This window comes from Sebastes umbrosus, chromosome 12 (genome assembly GCF_015220745.1).
Source record: "Sebastes umbrosus isolate fSebUmb1 chromosome 12, fSebUmb1.pri, whole genome shotgun sequence".
Lineage (NCBI taxonomy): Eukaryota > Metazoa > Chordata > Actinopteri > Perciformes > Sebastidae > Sebastes > Sebastes umbrosus.
In genome coordinates this window covers 13,238,796-13,262,120 of record NC_051280.1, presented here as the reverse complement: position 1 = coordinate 13,262,120, position 23,325 = coordinate 13,238,796, and the positions used below count along the sequence as shown (strand labels likewise).

The following is a 23,325-nucleotide window of genomic DNA, read 5'->3' as shown; positions in this document are numbered from 1 at the left end:
CAAACATGGTGGACGACGTGCAGTAAGTATTAGCGATTAGCGTTTTTGCAATACTTACTACTGTACTGAAAATTGACAAAGGATGGATGGATGAAGTCATGGAGACACGTTAAATAAACACTTGTGTTGTTGCCACAAATCAACAAGTTGGTCCTCCATTTCTGAGGTCCATCTTACTACTACTTTATGCTTCACGTTTGCATTAGCCACGGTCGCCATGACTCGCCAAGACCGCAGTTGTTGTCCTTCCTTTTAAGTCAGCTCGGTTCACAATTGGCTATTGTTCTTTCCCACGTGACAGCGTCGAGGGCTGTCTTTGGGTTTCCCCACACACAACATGATATCCGATCGTAAATACTTAACATGTTTGATATTTACAATTTGAAATCGGTGCAGCCAGGATGGACATCCGAGCAGATCGGGGGATGTAAAGAACACTCTTAACATACCTCACACCACAAGAATATCAGAAAAGATCATCTTTAGCCATAAAGAAAATTACGACTTTGCTGTCAATTGTCGAGAGGGGGGTATTGGGCCCAAAATCAGCTTGATTGTCGTGTAGTGTGTTCCCTGCATTAGTGTTATCCAAAAGATTTTCAGTGTCATTGCTGAATATTTAGATGATTTTGACGATGTGGATGAGGTCTTTGAATTCGATGGCCGCCAATGTTTATTTGAGCTAAAGTATACGTATATTCAGATTTCACAATGAGACTTCTCCTTGAGCGGAACTTGGACACAATAACAAACAGACCAGATCAAGTAAAAGGTAAAAAAAACATTTTATTTCTCTGTAGGGTCCTTTCCATAATGTTGTCAGACACTTATAACAATCTGAGCCTGTCAGTGGCAAAAACAAGTACTTTTAGTGAACGTAACATTACATTGATGCTGCTCACTCGCCCTCAAAGCTCATTTTTCTTGCAGCTGCCAGTACAGCGTTATATTATTATATATATATATATATATATATATTATCAAGATGACTCAGACAAGTAGACGGCCGTTAAGAGGGCAGGTAACAAGCAGATGATGGCAGGAAGTCTAAACTATACAGGGCTATACATGACATTAAAGTAAAACATGGATTGACATAAATACAAAAGATCCATGGTGAATATAATTAGATTGCGCAACAACATCCCAGACAGGTCGATACCATTATAGGTTCTTTCTGCCTGCTGTTCCAAAACACCAGCAGTTAGATGATGTATGCAGGAACGGTACCTGAGCCGAAGGCAGCGCATGGTTGATTACTCTATCAAAGTGTTGAAACAGATTTATAAGTTATACACGGTAGGTTATTCATTAAAGCATTGGTTTATTATACTATGGTGGCTTGGTGGTTGAGTATACTATCAAATAGTTGGAACAGGTTAATACATTATTCACAGTGTGGTATAAAGTGATGGTGAACACATTTAACATTTCATTTACAACTACAGCTCTTACTTTTAGAGTTTAGGAATCAATAATAGGGACTTTTTATTATATAAAAATATAATTTCCATATTTATTTCAATGGAGCTCATTAAAATCAGCTCTAATGTATTTTCACTATGATGTGGCCTTCATCCTTCAAAATGCTTTTTGAATTATATCGAATTACGAATTACCTTTTATGACTCTGGCAATAAATATTTTAACATTTGCATATGCTGTTTCCCAACAACATCAAAAACTTTCATTTAAACCTTCCATCTACAGTACATGTATGTGGCATTCATCCATCATACTGTAGGTTGTGACAGATTATGTGATAAAATTATATTTGTTTCGCAGTTTTGACCATTTTGCTAATTCTTCCGGGCTGCAGTGCTTGAGTACGGTCTTGGTCTAGGGATATTTCTTTTCTCATCAGAGTCCTACAACTTAAACAACAAAGTACATCATTTATCCATGACCTAAAACGACATAATGACGTCTCCATCAGCAGGACATCATTTTTCTGTGGCTTCCAAAACTGCACAAAAACAACTTGGTTAGGTTTAGGTAAAGATCACTTAAGAGTTAGAGAGTGATGATTGTCACAGACATAAGAAGCTGCTGTCAGTCAGCTGTCAGTTCCCCAAAAAATGCAATATACATGTGCACTTTTCTGCACAGATCACTTGTCATTTACAAGTGCAGGTAATGCTTACAGTATATTCCATACTCCACATACGCTGCCCCTTCCTGCTGGAATAATGTACAGAAGGACTTTGAGATATTGTCAGAGCTGATTACTGTTGCGAATTTAAGTTACAGAAACTGCAAAATACTTCTCTCAGTCAGTGTGATTGCTTTTGAATGTATCGTTCTTACTTTATTTTGGAATATCATATACTGTACCTGTTTATGCAATAACTGGATTTTGTCTTTATTCTTTTATTGCATGACTAGTCTGTTTATGTGATTTGTATTGTAATGTTTTTACGCTGCCCTCTTGGCCAGCTCTCTCTTGAAAAAGAGATTTCAGTCTCTATGAGACTTTTACCTTGAATAAAGGAAAATTAAATGAATTAGTTGTGTGTTGTAGTTTTTATGCTCAAATGTGAGAAAAGATCATACATTCATACAGTAAGGCTTGTAACATTGTGTGAGAATATTTTGTTTCTCATAACACTTTAGGTAACACATTATAATACAACCCACAACTTCATCATAACTTCAGGCGTAATATCGTTGTATGAACAGATCAGTACATATAAAATACTAACCGGTCACATACTGGTGCTTAAATATAGGTAAAGAAAAAAGTGGTAGGCTACTGTATTTTAATACGGAGTATTTTAGAGGAAGGGAGTAAATTATTTATACTGTAAGTATTTTTGAAGTACCGGGTAACACATTTGGTAACACTTTATAATACACCCTGCATTGTTGGTGAACTATTAAAGGTGCAGTGTGTAGGACATCTAGTGGTGTGGTTGCAAATTGCAACCAAGTGAGTACCCCTCTGCTCACTTCTCCCTTTCCAAGACTGCGGTAACGTGACCCGCCAAGTGCATAACCGTGGTAACGCCGTTCGCTACTTTAAAAGCAATGGAAGTTAGACGCCGGCTGGCACTACCACTGTTTTGCACTCTGCGGCTCACATTGCCGCAGTTTCACAAGCATGTCGGAGAATTGCGGTGGCCTTCAGGCAACATAAAAACGTAAAAGTCTCTCTCTAGAGCCAGTGTTTGGTTTGTCCGTTCTGTAGAAATATGGCAGAGCAACATGGCGGGCTCTGTGAGCAGGACCAGCTAACGAAAACACGATTCTTAGTTTCAGGTGATTATACACTAAACATAGTTATGAATATTATATTCCGTTTCTGCTAATAGATCCCAGAAATGTTACCTACACACTGTTCCTTTAAGTACAAAAAAAAGGTTTGTGAGTAAAAATTTAAAAAACAATCTCATTCCGTCATGTGTTTTTCTCAGCCGAGCCAGGAAATTAACAAAAACAAAAGAGCCTGAGTTGAACAGAATGGTTGTTATGAATCAAGCTTATGTAAGCAGCCCATAACTAATGCGAAACCCTTTTTTTTTTTTTGGTTATCCCTGCTTATTATTGAGACTCAATGTACTTTTCTAAAGATAGTTAATTTGTGTGGATGGACGAGGATAGACGCATCCGTAGCATCCAAACACACAATTATGGACTCCGTGATGTCAATGATTGATGATTACATGAACAGAAAGGCCTGGAGAAAACAGTGTGTATGAAAGCTTGCATGCTTATTAGAGCCTAATTTTAAGACGAGCAGCGTTATGCACCTCATATCCCAACCTCAAATCTCTCAGTACATATAGAGGAGAAAACTACTGTAGCCCTGAGAGCTCAGTGCACTGCAAATTAAGAAAATACATGCAACTACACACAACACAAAAAAAAAAAATATCTTCACCAATTTGACGACACACGCACAGCATTTACAAAACATGTACATTTTATATTGAATAAAATGGAATTCCATTTGTATTTAGAGTGTTTCATTCTAATGGGGACAAAGTGGGGAAAAGACAGACGTCTAAAAAAAAGGCATATGTGGGAACACAACGTCCTCTCTCGTAATGTGAAATGCATCACTCAGTGGACTGTGAGCGTAGCGCATGTAAATTAACTTTGGTCACTGTGACCTTTTTTTGTTTTTGGTTTAATTTTTTTCCACGAACTTCTTCAAAACCGAACGGAAAATGCTAAACAACATCCTTTTTAATCATCAGGATAGTCACATGTTTAAAAGTGGGTGTTTAGTACCATTTGAAGGAACACTGTGTAGCATTTAGGGGGATTTATTGGCAGAAATGGAATATGATATTAATATATATGTTTTCTTTAGTGTATTATCACCTGTGAATAAGAGATGTTGTGTTTTCGTTGCCTTAGAATGGGACGTTTATATCTACATAGGGGGTTTATGTTCGTCATAGTACACGTTTCGCACAAATGTAGTTCCGTGCAACTACTGCTCAAACTGAAATAGACATTGAATATGGTTATACAGACGTTAACAACTTAAAGGTTACATCTTCTACACGCTTGGCACACGGGAGAAGTTGCAATCTGCAACCTCACCGCTAGATGTCACCAGATGTTACACACTGTACCTTTGAGCTCTGAATTCTTGGATATCATGGAAATCTTTAAAGAGTGATTATTTCCTCAGAGTCTGGCGCACTCTTGACTCTTCATTGTTTTGCTGTTGGACCGATTTATATATTTTCTTATATATTATGCTATTTTCATTATTTATTATACATATTATACTACACTATTATATATTATATTCTATGCTATATTTTTGTACTATATTATACACATCTCACCTAATATATTTTATATCCCATACATATTATGTTAATATGTTATATAGGGTGGTGTGATAACAATCACCTCCAGCTCAACATTGGAAAGACCAAGGAGCTGGTGGTGGACTTCCGGCGGAGCACGAGGCCCCCAACTCCCATCACCATCCGAGGGGAGGAGGTGGAGGTGGTGGACACCTACAAGTTCCTGGGAGTACATATGAACAGTAGACTGGACTGGACTGACAACACCGAGGCCCTCTACAGGAAGGGACAGAGCAAACTGTTCTTCCTGAGGAGGCTCAGGTCTTTTAATGTATGCAATAGGCTGCTGCAGATGTTTTACCAGTCTGTAGTAGCCAGTGTTCTCTTTTTTGCTGTGGTATGTTGGGGGGGTAACATGAACACAAGGGATGCCAACAGACTGAACAGGCTGGTGAGGAGGACTGGCTCTGTGGTTGGATCTGAGCTGGACGGTCTGGAGGTGGTGGCAGAGGGCAGGATGAGGAGGAAGCTGGACGCTATCCTGGAAAACCCCTTCCACCCCCTCCATGATGAGCTAGTCAAGATGAGGAGCACCTTCAGCCACAGACTCATCCCTCCTCGGCACAACACAAAGCGCCTGGGTCAGTCCTTCATGCTGGTAGCCATCAGGCTCCACAACCAAGGCTGACCCCCTTATGACAACTATTAGGACTTTTAAGAAATTTAAACATGCACTATCTGGCGCACTTTACACTCACTTTACACTATACATCCTATATACCACTTTATTGCTGACTGCACATATGTACATATTACATTTATTTATTTATTTATTTATTGTACATACTACATTTATTTATTGACGGACTGTACACACTATGTTCACCCATTCACTCTGTATCTTTTATATCTCTATTATTGTCTTTAGAATTTTTGTATACCTTTACCTCTCCTGTGTTTCACTCTGTTTGCTGATGTTGCTGCTTTGACACCTGAATTTCCCTCCGGGGATTAATAAAGGTCCATCTTATCTTATCTTATCTTATCTTATCTTATAATGTATTTACATTAAATATTTATTTCTGTATCAATACGGACAAACACTAAGTATCAATACTGAATCATGTATTACTCTGGTGTATGCTGTTTGCATATACATATATATTGCGGTTACTAATCACACCACAGTACAGTATAGTCACACTACCTTGTAATTTCGACTTTATTGCTCTTGTATAGTTTCTCTTTTTATTCTTATTTTTATTTTACCTTTAATTATTTATTTTTTACTTTCTGTCCTTGTGCTGCTGCTGCAACACCAGATCAATAATATCTTATCTTAATGTCAGACATGATCGTCATATATCCCGGGGCATCATCCCAGACAGCACAAAGGGTTTATATATATTACATTTCTTTCTATAGTTCTGTTTCCATGGCAAGATTTACATTATTCTATTTCTACTTGTGCTAGGGGCATGAGGGTGCATGCTGCAGCAGCACGACACAAATAAGGCCTGGCTGGGTTTTGGGGCTATTTAGCAGAATGAGAATGCCGTGTGCATGTAAACACATTCATTGACACTGCGGCCTCGGAGCCATTGATATGGGGAAATGTGCCTTGAATGCAAACTTGTCATTTAGGACAATAAAATGTGTTTAAAGCTGCATGCATTAACATGAGTGCTGATGGGGTCAGTTATGAAATCAAACCAATGTTCTGTTTTATGTAATGTTCAGTGAGACATGCACATTCATAGTTAGTTGGCTGTTTTTTTGGATGCCAAAGGACGATTCAAAAGTCGAAGAAGAATCAGTTCTGCAGTTTTAATCAATATAGGTATCATGCACACCCATCACACCCATGTCTGATTGTTAAACATTTCAAAATCAAGGGTATGAATATGTTGATATGACTCCCTGCACTCTTCTGAGAAGGCTCTCCACAAGATTTAGGAAGCTTAGTTTGTTTTTCTGGCCAACAACACTCTCGCCCCTCTGTTTTCAACAAAAAAAGCTTTGATAAACTGACTGTTAACTACTTGCCCAACACCAAACAGCAGAAAGACAACGTTGGCAACTAGCTGGTGAACATAGTGGACACATGTTGAAGAGTTTGGAGGCTAGTGTCTTTTTTTGCCTTTCCAAAACCAAAAAGCATAAGAACAAAAACGTTTGGTTTCTATGCATAGTGTGTTCTAACTTGCAAATGTTATTTTTAAGGCTCATTTATATGGTTCTCATTTTAAACGGGTTAGCTGGAAAATGTTGGCTTTGTGTACAACACTAGGCTACACAAAAATTGGTATTGTAGCTTACTGGTGACACACATTTCTGTGCACTGATGGCAGTGGTGGAAATTAACTAAGAACATTTAATCAAACACTGTACTTAAGTACAATTCTGAGGTTCTTGTAGCCTACTTTACTTGAGTATTTCCATTTTCTGCCACTTTATACCTCTACTCCATTACAATTCAGAGGCAAATATTGGACGTTTTAATCGATTTATTTTATAATTTTATTTAAGCTACTACTGTGCAGATTCATTTCAATAATACTAAATATAATCAACAAGTAAATTATATATTATTTTGGATAAAGATAAGACTTTATTGATCCCTTGGTGAAATTCACAAGCTAACTGGCAGTATACTGTGTATAGTTGAAATAAGCCACACCTTTACCAGCTGCAACATTAAAGTGATCCTTACACATAAATGCATCAATAATTATAATTAAATAATGTGATGCTTATTATTCTGAAATGGACCATTCTGCATAATGAGTACTTTACTTTTGGTGCTTTAAGAACATTTTATTTTTACTTAGGTTAAATTTTGAATGCAGGACTTTTACATGAAACAGAGTATCCGTACACTGTGTTAGATCTATTTCTTCCACCACTGGCTGATAGTGTTTGTACGTCTGTCTGTGTTCATCTTGCATTCAGACTGATAGTTTCTTTATTGATTTCCGCTGCGTTTGAAATTGATTCCTATATGGGAAACATTTGCTCTGTTGACATTTAGTTAAAGTTCAAATATATATATGGACTTTTATGACAAGCGTGTCTGAGAGAACTACTGAGACAGAAAACAAACAAACGGAACCAATTTAACCGTAGCTCAGCAATGAGTCCAAGAAGAAAAAAAGATTGCAAAAAATGTGTCAAAGTTACCTGGAACAAAAAAATGAAATGAGACATTAGACCAAATCAAAGGGATTCCTCACCAATACTGTATGTGCTAGAGCTGTGTGTTCCTATATCTGCCTTGTCATGTGATTTTATTCAAGATTTTTTAAGCGTCTTTGAGATTAATATAAAGCGCTATATAAATCCAATATATTATTATTTCACCCTTAATGTAAAAGAAACAAACAAATTATACCCAAATCCATGTAGAAGTTATAAAAGAAAATACATATGCAGTGAATGCTTTATACTTTATTGTGGTTTACTGTAAGGAGAAGCCTGAGTTTTTGTCCAAAGATCAAATAAGCTGATTTTTTTGTGATTGTACATAAACTAATATGGAGAGACCAAATGTTGGGTAGGAAATTAATTAACTTTTTATTTTACAGAAAATGTAGAGGAAGGTTTTCTGAGCTCAATCATAGTGCACTGAGCAGTTCTCTAGACACAAAACTCCTAATAGCCCATGGCGTTGAGAGCTAGAGGGCATGGAGGAACATGCTGAGTCCATGAGTTGAGATTATAATGGTAATCAGAAATTGTACAATGTGTGGGCAAATATAAAGTATTTTGTTTTTCCACCTTCCAGGACGCCTCAAGTGCACAATGCAGAGTGACAGTCGAGTTGAGAGTGTGGAGGCTTGTTGAGGGAGAGAAAAACAGCCGCAGGTTAGATGCAAAAGAACGTCAACAGTTGTCAATAAACACAGAATCAACTATATTCATAATTTCAACAATTGTTAATAAGAAAGGACGAAGTCCTTCTCTGCAGAAAGGCTTCATAAAAACACACTCACTCACTCACATCTGTTTTTTCGAAAACTTTAAGAGTTAGGAAGACTGAGGGTGATATTGATTCTGTAGCTTTACGCCAGACTTTCATATCCATAGAAGAAGACTCCTGAATGAAGAGAAATACAGCTTAAGGCTTTATTTATCTTTTGTTTTTCTCTGAATAGAGGGCTCTAGAGACTGTTTATACAGAGATTAAAAAGGAGCTTTGTTCCAGTGACGTACAACTGATCAGTCTTGTAGGAACAACCACAGAATCTGCACTCAGTCTGCCTCACAAAAACAAATAATCTCATTTTCACTGGGATGTGAGGAAGAAGATATTCTTCTTCTTCTTTTATTGATGTTATATTTGTGTCTACCGCACTTGGCACTCAAACATTTTGCACCTTATTTTTTGGTGTAAGCTCTGTGATAATGAAAAAATACTACTTTTCCATTTGTGTCACAGCATGCAGATCCAGATCCAGGGTGCTTCAGTTGGCACCCTTGGGAGCTGAGAGCCTACATGTGTTCAAATATTGAGGCAGTCCTCTATGTATTCATTTCTTTGAGCACATATAGTCTACAGTGACCGTTTGACACAAATTGCATCATTATTCCTTTGACTTACATGGTAAAACAGAGGGCTGGAGTCAAGATCTCAACAACAATTAATAATATTTCTGTTGTTAGAAGACCTATGCAGGTATAGCAGCTACTAATAATTGCTCCTGACTGCCGGTTGGTCCTTTGGATGAAGAAGAACAGAATCTATCACGTCCCAAGCTGCTGTGAATAAGCCAACTTAATAAGGACCTCCGGGGCCTGCAGCCCTCGTTAAATAATTTCTGATCTGTGATGGAATAGAAGAGAAAAATAATAACTGTTATATAGCTGAGTGACTTCTGTGGCATCTGAGGTGAAACCTGCTGCAGATTGCCTAGAATTATAAGATGAGGATGGGGATATTATTCTTGAAGGTAAGAAGTACTATAGGCAGAAAGCCTGTGTTTAAATGAATTAAGAGGAAAATTCATATTTCTTTGTTCTGTCAGTCTCACAGCTTTGTCAAAGTTTTGTACTGTTGTTGTAATTTCTTTTATTTTCCTTGAGAAAACCATTATTTTATATCAACAGGGATATATCCCATAAGTTGGATGCTATCCATTTGCAGGATAACAAGGGAAAGCTTCACAGAAGGTTAACAGTTATGAAAAGGACTCCCTCTGGTGGATCATCAAAAGTCATTGTATCAGCTGCAACCACATGTCAACACTGTCTTATTTCATAGATTTAGTATTTCCCTTCTGTAATGTTGGGAGACTCCTAAGAGACATATTAAAAAGGAGTAATGGTCAAAATCAAAACAGCAGAAGCCGAGTACCCTGACGTTTATTCTCTAGTATTATTATTTATTTATTCCTACATAATGCATGCGTCATAGCATTTTTAATTAGATGCCCATGCTTTTCAACCTTCACAGCCCTAGTTTGTAATGCAGGATTACTGTTAAAAATGTTTGATAGAATATTTAGTCTCCAAGCCAAGATACATTATCAGGGTATCAGGGAGCACTGTATGGTATGGATGTACTAGTCCATTTCATTTATAATCATTTTAAATAAAGGTTTTTCAGTTATAAAATGTATTTTTGTGGATGTGACTTTGCTAAGGTGATAAAAAAAGATTTAGAATATAATACTGTTTTTACTGTGTACTACATACATTATATATATATATTAATAATATACTGTACTCATACACGACTACAAGAGTGACATCTAGCGGTCCACTACACGTACTGCAGGCAGCTCTCACTGGGACGCATTCAGTTATAACACTCATCTCTCTAGGGACTTGGCTGCAAACCTTTTTCTATCCTGTGAATAGTAAATAGTAAATAGTAAATAGTGAATAATACAATTGTTGGTACAGTCTGTGGTAACAGATAAAGAATAAATAAACATTTACATTAACGCCCGTCGCTGCAAAAATCACTTCAGCAAGGTGACGAAAAAACATAGCGGGACGCAGCCCTCCAGTGTCCTGTCACATGCTAGTCAAGCTGGATCAGCTGACATCAGCCTGCTTCTCCTTTCTGATGCTCTCTGCCTCCTCCATCGGACTCATAGCGCTTCTTTAAACACTATTCTTTCCTATTTCTGAGCGTTACTGGCGTCAAATCTTGAAGTGTGAGCCGAGTACATCTCGCTGATCTTTCCACCGCCGGATAGATGCTGCTAGAGTGGATGATGAACGGACACGCTATCCTCTACACCGGGGTCACTCTGGCCTTCTGGACCACCATACTCGTCGTCGGTAAGATTACATATTATCTGAGAATTAGTCAATGAATCAATGAAATATTATATTTCTTACAATTATGCAACAATGACAGAGTAGTCCGTCGTTCTATCTTCATGTTAAAACGTTATATAGAGCTGATATTTAACACAAAGCGACCTGATATCCTGTAACCAAGGTAGCAGTTGCTATGCTACGTAACGCTAAGCTAATGTCAGGTTAGCTCAGAGCTATAACAGCTTGCAGCAAAACAGACGTTCAAACGTTGGACAACAGTGTTTGCGACTAGTAGTTTCAGCCTCTATGTGATGAGACCATCTGGTTATTATTCTTTCAGTGGTTAAAGTAGTTTAGCTTGGCTCAGCTAACGTTAGCTGGTTAGCTTTGTATTCGTGTACACACACACAGCTGACTGGATTGGAGACGGTCCCTAAACAGGAACTGCAGCAGTGTTTCACGTGAGTGTGAGCTATCTGTCACACTGAAGTTACAGCTTCTTTCCATGGCTTTTAGCATACAGATGTGACTCTGTTTCATGCATAGTTCAGGGAACAAGTTTATTAATGCAATAACATACTGTAAATGTCTAATTTAAAGTGCTCTCTCTCTCTCTCTCTCACACACATCCACTGAGCTTACTTGTAAATAATAATAATAATCTTTATTTGATAATCTTTATAGAGCTAAGAGGAAATTATGAATGTAATGCTGTTTTGAGAGAATTTGTTACATAGGCTTTATTTCTACAAATTGTGTTAAAAATACACTCTGCCCATATTTCAACCGGTCCAGTCATTTTTCTCTTGCTTGATATTCTGATATTTTCAAAAATGTACTGGTGCCAAAATTATGTTGTGTATTGTATTAAAAAGGCAGTATATTGATATATCGTACGGAAGCATATTGCTGCCACACCAGGAAAACAATGGATCAGTTTATAAATAACTGAGAATTTCATTTTGTTTTTGGAGGAAAAACTTTTTTGAGGTGGTGTCATCTCATCCTCGCCCTGGGTTAAAGGTCAGGCCCCCCCGCGACCCCTAACGGGATAAGCGGTTGCAGATGGATGGATGGATCTTTATTTGTATAGCCCCTTTTTAAACATAGTTTCAAAGTGCTTGCACAGATACAATGAAATACAGACACAATAAAAACAACAATAAAAGAGCAAAACATAAAGACCAAATAATGAGAAAACTGAAACCCGTAACCGGTGGTATCAAAACAAATAAGTTACTACACATGAGCCAAAAGAGGACAATATAAAGTTTGGGGAAAAGGTGCACCAAGCTGTTGCCTTAGGGAGTTAAAAAAAGCCTTTTATAAAAACGTTTTTTTTAAAAGAGATTTAAAATTGGTAGTAGAGCTACATAAATATGCATCTGACTGACATGTTTTCCTCTTTCACATCTGATGTGTTATTTGTTTGTTTCCACAGGTCTCTGCTATACCATATTTGACCTTGGATTCCGCTTTGATATAGCATGGTAAGCAATGTTGGGATAAAGCTACTTTCTGTAGGTTAACAATAAACTGGATGTGGGTAACTTTAGGACAAAACAATATTTAATTGTGGACTCAAACACTGGCACCAAACATGATTACCCAAGCTCTTTGTTTTCCCTCTGCCACCTGTCAGAATAAGACAGATGACAAGTGGACAAGAACTTCTGTTGCTATTCGTACTTGATTTGAAGTAGAGCTGCAACAGTTAAACTGACAGCTATTTTGTTAATTTGTTTCAGTCCTTTTTCAAGCAAAAATGCCAAACATTTGTCGTTTTCAACTTCTCAAATGTGAGGATTTGCTGCTTTTTTGTCACGTATGATAGTCGATGAAATATCTTTTGTGTTTTGAACTGTTAGTTGGACAGAAACAAACTTTTTCTTTAGATGTTGAAACAGACGGTTTACAGTAACAAAACTCCATTGCCCTTTCCTAGATTGCACAATTGTGAGAATATTGCTATAGTGCTTTACAAAAAATACCAGTTTCAGGCTGTTCAATCTAGCACAGTGCTGTTGTAGTGAAGTAAAACTTTTGCTTTTGATATTGCTGTGACAGATTCAGGGCCTGCCCTTCTTTTTATAGGGTGGCACTAACCTGTCTTCACATGTTCTGAACTCAGTTGTTTATTATTATATGGAAGCATACGAGACGATAAAGCAATTTTCAGAGACGTATTCCAACCTTGTTTTACTTACTTAAAACTATGGATAGCTCATTTTAAGGAGGTTTAATCATTGTTCTGCAGTAAACATTAGAATAGAAGGTTGCTTTTTGACTATATCTGCATTGCCAAATACATTTTGGGCTGTAAAAGAAACATATTGTCGTTAATTCTAATTGGTCTGTACCTACTGTATGTTTAAAACCAGTTCTCCTGTTTTGATGTGGTTGTCATGATCTACTGTATCTTCGATGTGGCCCTGGTTTCCATTACAGGAGGCATGTCAGTGGTCGACTGAATAGGCTAATTAGGCTAATAGGCATTATTGCTAAGTTATTAAGTTATTACATATTTAAATGAATCATCAGGTGCATGAGCCAGTGAAGAAAACCAAACTTCTTTACCACTTTAACACATTACTTTTCCTTATTAAGTGTAGTCTTCATCAGCTGTACTTCTTTGCTTGCAGGTTCCTGACAGAGACTTCTCCTTTCATGTGGGCCAATCTGGGCATTGGCTTGGCCATCTCTCTGTCTGTGGTGGGAGCAGCCTGGTGAGTACCTAACAAGGAACACTGTTTAAGGCGGTATGTTGGATGTGTGAGCCAGCAGTGATGGTACTTGAAGGCCGAGAATGCCGAAATGATTTCCTCTTTCTTAAATCACTCAGGAATGTACGTCATGTGTAAATGTGGAACTGGAAAATCTTGGAATTAGCAACATAGTCCATATTCCTTTATTTAGTGTCTGAAATGAATTGGTGAATCATAAGCTATTCTGTCAGTTATAATAACAACATGTTTGCTGAGCTTTATTTTTACATTTGGCTTCAGAGGGGCTCTGACAAACTAAGTTGCTTGACTGATGCAAAGCGTCATGTCTGAGATGAAAAGTATAGAGAAGCTGCCATTAAATGGGCGAAATCATTGATTCACCAGTGTGAACAGTCAGTCAGAGAGCTCTCTCTCTCACTAACTGACTTCCTTTGATGCAGATTCAACAAGCAGAATTTGCTGAACAGCTGCAGATGAGGGCAAGTTAAAGCCACTGGTGCGGGACAAACAGCTTAAACTACAGTCAACCGCTGTTGGCTTGGTGTGTTGAGGCCCAGATATGTTGTATCTATATAGTCATTAAAATTGATTTAGCTGGATTCAGAGGTGTGGACTCGAGTCACAAATTTGATGACCTTAGACTCAACAAAATCAAAAAAGACCTGCAACTCTACTTGGACTTTAACACCAATGACTCATGACTTCTTTTGGACTTGAACCTTTTGACTTGAAAATACTTGATACCTTCCCCCGAGCCCAAAGATTGAAAAGAATGTTACTTAAAAAGTGTGCCACAAATTAATTAATTTCCTCACATTTCCTGAATTAACTAACGTAAACATTATTCATTCCCAGGAAGTCAACATTTAATCTAATTTCTTTTTTTTTACAAGTTCAGTTGTACTTGTTTTAACAATCTTGTTTTAACAAATAAATACACATTTTAAAAAGTATTCATGATTTTTGTATATTTAACATATTATTACTCTGTTGTTAAAATGGCATTACATTTGGTGAAGAGCGCATTGTGACTTGTTTAGGACTCAAAACTCAAAGTTTAGGACTTCAGTGCAAAAACTTGATACTTGCAAAACAATGACTTGGTCCCACCTCCGGGCGAATTACATTTACACATTACACTAACGTTGTGTCTCTAATCTACATGTTAAATCACTGATACCTTCCGTCATTAGATGGACATTATGCATATGACTTCTTCATGTAGCATTTACATCATTCAAAATGAGTTAGAGGTACCTCATGTGTCTCATAGGTTCTCCATCCATTCAGCATCCTGAAAATCAATTTTTGGCTTTATGTGACTGTGAGCTGCCTGCTTGTTTTGCATCCTATTGGATATTTATTCTCATTTAGTTATATCCATTTAGTAGATTTTGTTTTAGTTGTCACTATGATAGCACACATTTTAGGTGATCAGATTGGAAAGAGGGGCTTTTACTGTGTGTGTTTGGTTGTGTGCAAACCAAGTAGTTTTTTTGGGGGGGTGTTCTGCTTCTTCTTAATCCTTTCTCACCACCTGGTAGTTTTCTGCCGTGTTAAAGACATTGTGCTGATTGTTGTTTTTGTTTTCCAGGGGGATCTACATCACCGGCTCAAGCATCATTGGTGGTGGTGTCAAGGCTCCACGAATCAAAACCAAGAATTTGGTCAGGTAGGATCATTCAAGAACGCAAAGTTACTTACTGTCCAATTCTCCTCTATTTTATAGTATTTTCATATTTTATCTTCTCCTTTCTTTTTTTGTGATTTATGTGAAATAGCTGCAATTTCCCTTTGGGATTATGAGTACTGTAACTTAATCCATCCATCCTTCCTTCCTGAAACTTGTAGGCTCAGCTGTGTAGTATTATCTAGTTAAATGTACTTGAATGATGCTGCTGATCGAAAAAAGGTAGTTAAAAAAGTCAGATTTTTGTGTTCATTTCTAACCTCCTGTAGACTCCAAAAATACTAGGCAAAATGTTTTGTAATTTCATTTCTCATGGAGAGATGTCGAAGCCATTTAATATCAGAAAGTGATCTCTTAACAGGGTTGATGTCAGCTTGAATATGCCGGCTTTTTGCTGGTGTCACGTGTAGTTACCGGGCAGATTAAATGATCAACGGCCAAAATGTCCGTTGGGAAATATGCCAAATGAATTAATAGCATATGAAATACCCTAATATTTTTTAAGATATGTTGCCAAGATAACTTAAATATAAACTCATATTAAAAAGTAAATCCTGTCTGTAAATACTTCTCATATTAGAAGTGCAGCTTTATGCAAGTGTTGGTTATCTACATATTAAGGACCTGACACACTAAGCCGACGGTTAGCTGTTGGCTAGTTTGGGGGCCGTCGGTGAGCGTCTTGTCGGCTCTAGTCTGGCTGTTCAGCTTAAACAAAGTGTATGGGTCTTAAATGTGTTCAGTGCATCCCAAATAAATATACCTGCTTTAAATTTTTATAACAACGAGAGTCCAGCTTCGAGTGAATTTCACTTTGTAGTGACTTGGGAGAACAAGCTGCCAATTTAAAACCCCAATCACTTCTCTTACTTTGTTTCTGTTTGTTATGTCTCCCTCCAGCATCATCTTCTGTGAAGCTGTAGCCATCTACGGGATCATCATGGCCATTGTGATCAGCAACATGGCGGAGGTAAGCAACTTATCCATTTTGTCTTTAGAGGGGGAACAGCACAGCCATAAATGAAAGCATTATAGATATGGAACAGAAAGAAGTTTAATATGATTTCGACAACAGAGCAAGAATGTTTTTTTTTTGGGGGGGGTGCTCTAAAAATGAACTCTCATCTTCCAGAACTTCAGTGGAACAACCCCTGAGACCATCGGGGCAAGGAACTACCAAGCTGGTAAGAAAGCAGAGATAAAGCTACTGAAGACATAAAAAAAACTATTTTAACATTTAACAGCCCCTGGAATTCACTGAATATCACTGCATCATTCAGGGTGATTGTTTCTCGTTTTTAACACACATCAGTTTAATATAGACAACGGCGCTTCCAGCTGCAAAAATAATATGTTCTAATGTGACAATCTGGTATTGAATGCTTGTTATGGTCTGGTATACATGTTTTATGCATTACTTATGGTTGCAAACAGTAATGAAAATCTTAAAGGGACAGTGTGTAGGATCTTGGCGGCATCTAGCGGTGTGGTTGCAGATTGCAACCAACTGAGTACCCCTCCGTTCACTCCTCCCTTTCCAAGTCTGTGGTAACGTGAGCCGCCGAGTGCAAAACCGTGTAAACGCCATTAGCCTAACTCAGAGGCCATCCTTACCATAATAACACTACTTTAGGAGCAATGGAAGTCAGACGGTGGCTGGTGGTAGCGCGGTTTTGCACTTTGCGGCTCACGTTACCGCAGTTTCACAAGCATGTCGGAGAACTACAGTGAAGAGGACCCACTCCTCATATAGATATGAAGGGCTCATTCTAAGACAAGGAAAACACAACGATACTTATTTTCAGGTGATTTTACACTAATGAAAACATAGTTCTGAATATTATATTCCATTTCTGCTAATAGATTCCCCAAAATGTAACACACTGTTCCTTTAAGGTACTTGCAGCATTCATTGTAAATAAGTATTAAATATGGATTGCTCAGTACATTTACAACATCAAATGGATTTTTGACAGATCTATTAAATTGCATTAGACCCCAAATAAAATTGAATTAACTCATAAAATACTAGGCATGAAAAGATGGCAATACTTTAATTCAAAGAGATTCAAGAAATTGGTATTTTAAGATGCTTTAAAAGTGACTTTGAAATTGAATATCAGCAACTCTTACTGTCTGTCTGATTTCCAAACCTGACAGGGAATTAGATTTTTGTTGCCAGTTCCACTCGGAGGTCTCTGACTCATCTGATTTGCGTCCCACCAGGTTACTCCATGTTCGGAGCCGGTCTGACCGTGGGCTTTTCCAACCTCTTCTGTGGCATCTGCGTCGGCATCGTGGGCAGCGGAGCAGCACTGGCAGACGCCCAGAACGCCAACCTCTTCGTGAAGATCCTCATTGTGGAAATCTTTGGCAGTGCAATTGGCCTGTTTGGTGTCATTGTAGCCATTCTGCAGGTGAATGAGACAGGCTGCTTCACAATCTGTCTTCTTTTCCCTTTAGAGGAGGAAACTATCCAGAGCTGTTTGTCTGCAACAATGGCCTTTTGTTGTGGATTGTTGCAGACGTCTGAGAAATGTAGTCATTATTTCCACAAAAGTCCAGATTGGATCTATATTGTGTAGATGTGATGTGTCTATATTTGAAATTGTAATAACCAGTTTTCTTTTTTCTCCCTCTAGACATCGAAAGTAAAGATGGGTGACTAGAAGATGCAAATCACACGCTGAGAAGATAAAAAGACACTGCTGGAAAATAAGATGGATTATTGTGTAAATACATCGTAAATTATTTAAATGTCTCTATTTGTCTGGTATTGTTTTTAACCATCATTTATGCAAGAGTGGTACGTGCACACCCCGACTGTCTTGTCTTGAGAGAAACATGAATTTTGAATGAGAAAAGAATCCCCAGATGCCAGTGTTTCTTCTGCATTTCTCGATATAGTTGAGTGAACCCTGTATCTCTCCTTCAGTTCAGCTTGATGAGCAGAATGTACACGAATTGTAGGATTTAATATCTGTTTCCTAAACACCAGCCAATCTGTATTCTTGAGCAGCTTCATCACATGGATTGAATCGCTCTCAAAACTTACGGATAGGTTCATAGAAGTTGGGGGCATTTTCATGACTTCTCTGACCACTCTTGGATGAATGATGAGTTGAAAATGACACCAGAGTATTTGAAAATATTTGTGTGCGTGTGTGTGTGTGTATGCTGGACACGTGATTTTTCTTTTTTCCTGTGAAGCATGAGGGTGTTTACCATTGTCTTTATTACTGTAGCCTGGTCTGTCAGTTTTTTTTGTTTTTCTAACTGTTCTTCGCTAATAATAAGCAAGTGGTCCTTAATCCACGCAGTGGCCCAAATACAGTATTTGTGAGGCCTCCAGCTGTAGAAGTGACAGAGAATATATGGAGTACTGATCTGGAATCATTAGGAAGGTCACAGGAGAGTTGGACATGCTCTTTGGGAGGCCAAATGGAGTGGGATCACAGCAGCAGATCTGTTCTAAATATGTCATCCTGTCATTCATTTCCTTAGTTCCCCAAAACGTTATGGAACTAGGATGTCTACACGAGAGCCTCCTGAACATAGCTGCCAGCCATAACTTCCTTGTTTACCCCCAGAGTCTCCTATATTTTTTTCTTTTAACCAGGTTCCTCTTCCGTAGTTTTTACAAGGATGAATTGGACATGAAAGTGTTCAGTGTTGACTAGAGAGAAGCCAAAAGATTGTGGATAATCAAAATATTTTTCTTTGCAGACGCCCAAGTTAAAGTTCAAATTGTTATCCTCTTTCTCAAGTCACAATTCAACCTTATATTATCTTAGACAGGAAAGAGGGATTTATTTTAGAGAGCACCTCAGTTACTAGTATTACCTTACACTCAATAGTAACTGTTAATATTTGCTGTAGCGTCACCATCATAGTCCCTAGATGTCTTTAGGGAAAATTCGTTTTTGAACAGACTGGTCCTCTGTCTTTGATTTTATGTGATCTCAGGTGGTTTGGCACCCAGAACTCTGGGTAAAAACGACTCCATTACATAATCAAACAACTTTATGGATACATTTTAAAAAAAGATATCTTTATTTTACATTTATTTTACCCATAAATCACATTTCTTTCTATTTTTTATTAAACTGTCTTGTTTTGAATGTACGTCTTAACATGCTAGCTGTTCAAGTCTGTGTTCCCAAATTATTTTCTAACATTCCTTAAAAGTAGTTTTTTTTTTTTGTGGGTAGAGTGCAATTTGAATGGCAAAACTTAGACTCCTGCTACATCACAACAAAGCCATCACAAAAATCTTTCATCCAAGTTGGCACGTACTTTCTATCAGCTGGTAGCTATGCAGCGTTTCAGCTGTTTCTTATTGATGCTGACTCGTAAATCTGGGTAAATAGATTATTTTTCTGAACCTTTGGTTGACAGAAGAATCAAGTTGATGTCGGCACAGAGAGCAGAATGCTTGTTGAAACACATTTGTTAACACCTTTTGTTCTTGATGCATCATTCCACCTGTTAAGATGACAGACCATGGCGAAGTGTGAATCGTCTCAAATCTTTCCAGTAATTTGTCCCCTCCAACCCTCTCGTGGAGTGAATGAGTGTAAACTTTGAATCTTAACATGGGAAACTGGATTGTGTTTAATAAATCCAGACCTGGCCTCCCAAAGGTGTCAAAACAGTAACAACGTCTTTGCCCTTGTGATGGTTTTATAATGAAACCGAGGTGTAACTCCAGCATTCCTTTGGTAAACCAGGCTCTGAACCAAACCCCAGGCTTTCAGTGAGTGTAGTTGGTACCGTGTGTGCATTATGTTGATGTGATGGTGATCAGAAAATAAAGTCATTGTTTTTGACATTGTGTATGATGATAACAAAAACAGATCTTCCTTCTGGCTTCATAAATGTCCTTGAGAAAATAAAATTGTCCAATCAAGATCTTTTGGATTTGCTTCTGATTCATAACTGTGTTCGTTTTGTGGTTTTGACAGTCCTGTAGGGATAACCAAGTGTTCAGGCATCATAAACAGTGCTGAGTACTGCTGTAGTACACAACCAGGCCACTGATATTAGTCTTTCTTCCTGCAGTGTTTACTTGCTTCCACTAGATGGAGCAGAGAACCACAACATCTGTCCTACCGAGACTGTTCACACTGAAAACTCAGCTGAGGAAACAATTAGACTCACATTTCCTGTTATTATTCAACATAATATTCATTTGTTGACTGGTGTAGCCGTTAACCTCCATTATACTGTAGTGTGAAATTCAATAAATTAGCATCAGTATAGAATTATTCAAATTATCTAAAAGTGATCATTAGGCTTCACAAATATATTGTTGTCCAGTTGCAATTCATACTATCTCATAATATCCAGTAATAATAAAGACAATATTTGTGAATATCATTGTGAGGCCAGATGTTTTAGAGCCATTTTACATTAATGCTAAATGAATAATAGCTTATTAAAGAGAACATACTGAATAAGCAATCATTTTAATCTAAGGGATATATAATCTAATAAATAAATTCAATAATCAAATAGATTAAAGAGGATTTATTCGATCGCCATATAACCAGCTTGTTAACTAATCGAGTAAAAGGGCGCAGCTCTACAAACTGTTCTGGTTACCAAAGCTTAAAAAAAAGCAAAATCCAGTAAGAAGTCCATCTGCATTTAAATAAAAAACATAAAATTGAGTTAGCAAGTGTTATGCCTGCTGTTATTTAAACTTTTTATTTTTTTTTTTAACTAATACTAAACTGTATTTGTGAATGTTGTTTTGATGCCAGATGTTGTACATTAACACCAAATGATTTATGGTTTATTGCCATTTTAAAGAGACCATGCAAAAACAATCAGTTTGATCTGGCATTTTTATAATTTATAATCTAATGACTATAATAAACCAAAGTGTCTTACCAAGACTTTCTGACATGTTAGTTAAAATATCAAAGGTTAAAAGAAGAAAAATTGTAAGAAGTCCATCTGAGTTTAAACAAAAATTGTGGTAAAAGGTGTTTTATTTACACATTTTCATGCTTTCTTACTGCCTTTTGAAACACTTTTCAAACATCTCTTATGAAGTGTAATAAAAATAAAAATGCACTTTTGATTTCATTTGGATGTGTATTTGGGCAGAGTAATGGACTTATGGCGGATGAAATGTATTTCTCTCCAACAGTTGAATTGTACTTTTGTACATGGTAAAGTTTATCAGTCTAATTTATCTGTAGTTTGGGATTTATCGAATAATAAACATTAATGTCAATGTTTACTTTATTTTCTCTTATTTATTTTATTTAAATTTTTTTTATCTTATTTTCTTTTTCTTTTAAAAAGAAATTTAATTATGTTTTTGTTCTTTATCTTGTTTGCATCGGCACTGGGTGAGGGCTGGGTGGGAGGGGGCTTTGGGGGAAAAATAGCAAAATAAGGAGGGACAATCATTTACATCCGTGCTCTATTTGTATGTTTCTGTACACCTGCTGTTACTCCCAATAAATTATTAAACTAAAAAAATTAAAATAAACTGTATTATTTTTATTTTTATTTTTATCATGAATTGTGTATTATTATTATTATTATTATTATTATTATTATTATTATTATTATTATTTAAAAGTAATATGATTATTTCCTGTGTGTTCCTGTGGGTTGGGTGGGAGGGGACTTTGGGGGAAACATACCAAAATAAGGAGAGACGATCATTTACATCTGTGCTCTATTTGTATGTTTCTGTACACCTGATGTTACTCCCAATAAATTATTACAGTAAAATAAATAAATAAACTGTATTATTTTTATTTTTTATTATTATTAGGAATTGTGTATGTTACTATTATTATTATTATTATTATTATTATTATTATTATTATTATTATTATATTCTTCTTCTTCTTCTTCTTCTTCTTATTATCATTATTCTTATTATTCTTATTGTTGTTGTTGTTCTTCTTCTTATTATATTCTTCTTCTTCTTCTTCTTCTTCTTCTTCTTCTTATCTAAAATATAATATGATTTCTTCCTGTGTGTTTCTGAAAAGTGGGTTATGAAACTACCAGCCTCCTTTCTATCAGATGAAGCAGAGAAAGAAAAGGGAAAAGCGTTTCTGTCCCGCCCGGGCTTCCGTAGACAGCAGGAGCTGAAGGGACCTGCTCTCTGCTCAGCCTCAGAGCATCCTTTCTCTCTTCGCTTTCTTATCAGCCTCACCAAAACACAGGCGGGATGACGGAAAATCATGAGGATAGCATCTCTCCACTCACCGGTTTGCGGTAGAACATCGTTAGTCGTTTTGGCTAGCGTACTGCTACACAACATGAGGCTTTCTTCCTGATGGAGAGCAGACATAATAGCCTTGTGTCTGTGGAAAGAATATAGTTCTCCTTCTAGCAGCTCAGCTCGCTGGGCTCAGCCTCTAGCTTTTTACTGCTTTTTCTTTTTTTTACAAACATTTCTGGCAACAAAATGACTTCTTTTTTCCCTCCTCTGGCTGAATGAAACCAGTGGTGCTCTATCTAGTGAAGAAGATGCACAGATAAAAGTGGTCGCTTGACAACATCATCAAGGTAAGGGTGCTCTGTCTGTGTGTGTGTGTGCTTCATCTGGGATGCATCATTGTTTCACAGTCAGCATCGCAATCCACGCTTTTCCTTTGTTTCCATCCAGCCTCCATGCATTTATCCTGCAGCCTTGTGTGCTTTTTTTTTAATTTCAGCTTGGGATATATTATGTGAACATGGTTTGCATGCACTGCCCCCTATCCCTCTATTGTTATCATGCACATTTCCACCAACTAGCAGCATCCTTTACACCCGCCATACTAGAGGCTCCACTCAGCCTCCCTGCACTGCTCCTCTACTGTAAATGAACCATCTCAAGCACACACACTGCTGCTGA

The 23,325-nt window shown here is 37.3% G+C and overlaps 2 protein-coding genes across 2 annotated transcripts in view; both read left to right on the top strand.

Moving 5' to 3' along the window:
- Window positions 1-10,785: 10,785 nt before the first annotated feature.
- On the top strand, window positions 10,786-20,363 carry atp6v0b (ATPase H+ transporting V0 subunit b). The gene is made up of 8 exons (XM_037787682.1): window positions 10,786-11,054; window positions 12,478-12,526; window positions 13,679-13,762; window positions 15,357-15,434; window positions 16,353-16,422; window positions 16,585-16,636; window positions 17,679-17,869; window positions 18,095-20,363. Exons 1-8 carry the CDS (start codon window positions 10,970-10,972, stop codon window positions 18,119-18,121), a joined length of 636 nt encoding a protein of 211 aa, XP_037643610.1. The 5' UTR covers window positions 10,786-10,969; the 3' UTR covers window positions 18,122-20,363.
- Window positions 20,364-22,526: 2,163 nt separating this feature from the next.
- The window catches only part of b4galt2 (UDP-Gal:betaGlcNAc beta 1,4- galactosyltransferase, polypeptide 2), a 196,585-nt gene continuing 195,786 nt past the window's right edge, over window positions 22,527-23,325 (top strand). Inside the window, exon 1 of the mRNA XM_037787275.1 lies at window positions 22,527-22,994. The gene's annotated coding sequence lies outside the window, so the exon portion shown is untranslated. The remainder of the gene's footprint in view (window positions 22,995-23,325) is intronic.

Coding starts and splice junctions, on each gene's coding strand:
- atp6v0b (XM_037787682.1), top strand. CDS start 10,970: ATGCTGCTAGAGTGGATGATGAACGGACACGCTATCCTCTACACCGGG. Junction 16,423..16,584: donor TGATCAGCAACATGGCGGAG/GTAAGCAACTTA, acceptor CTCATCTTCCAG/AACTTCAGTGGAACAACCCC. Junction 16,637..17,678: donor GGCAAGGAACTACCAAGCTG/GTAAGAAAGCAG, acceptor GCGTCCCACCAG/GTTACTCCATGTTCGGAGCC.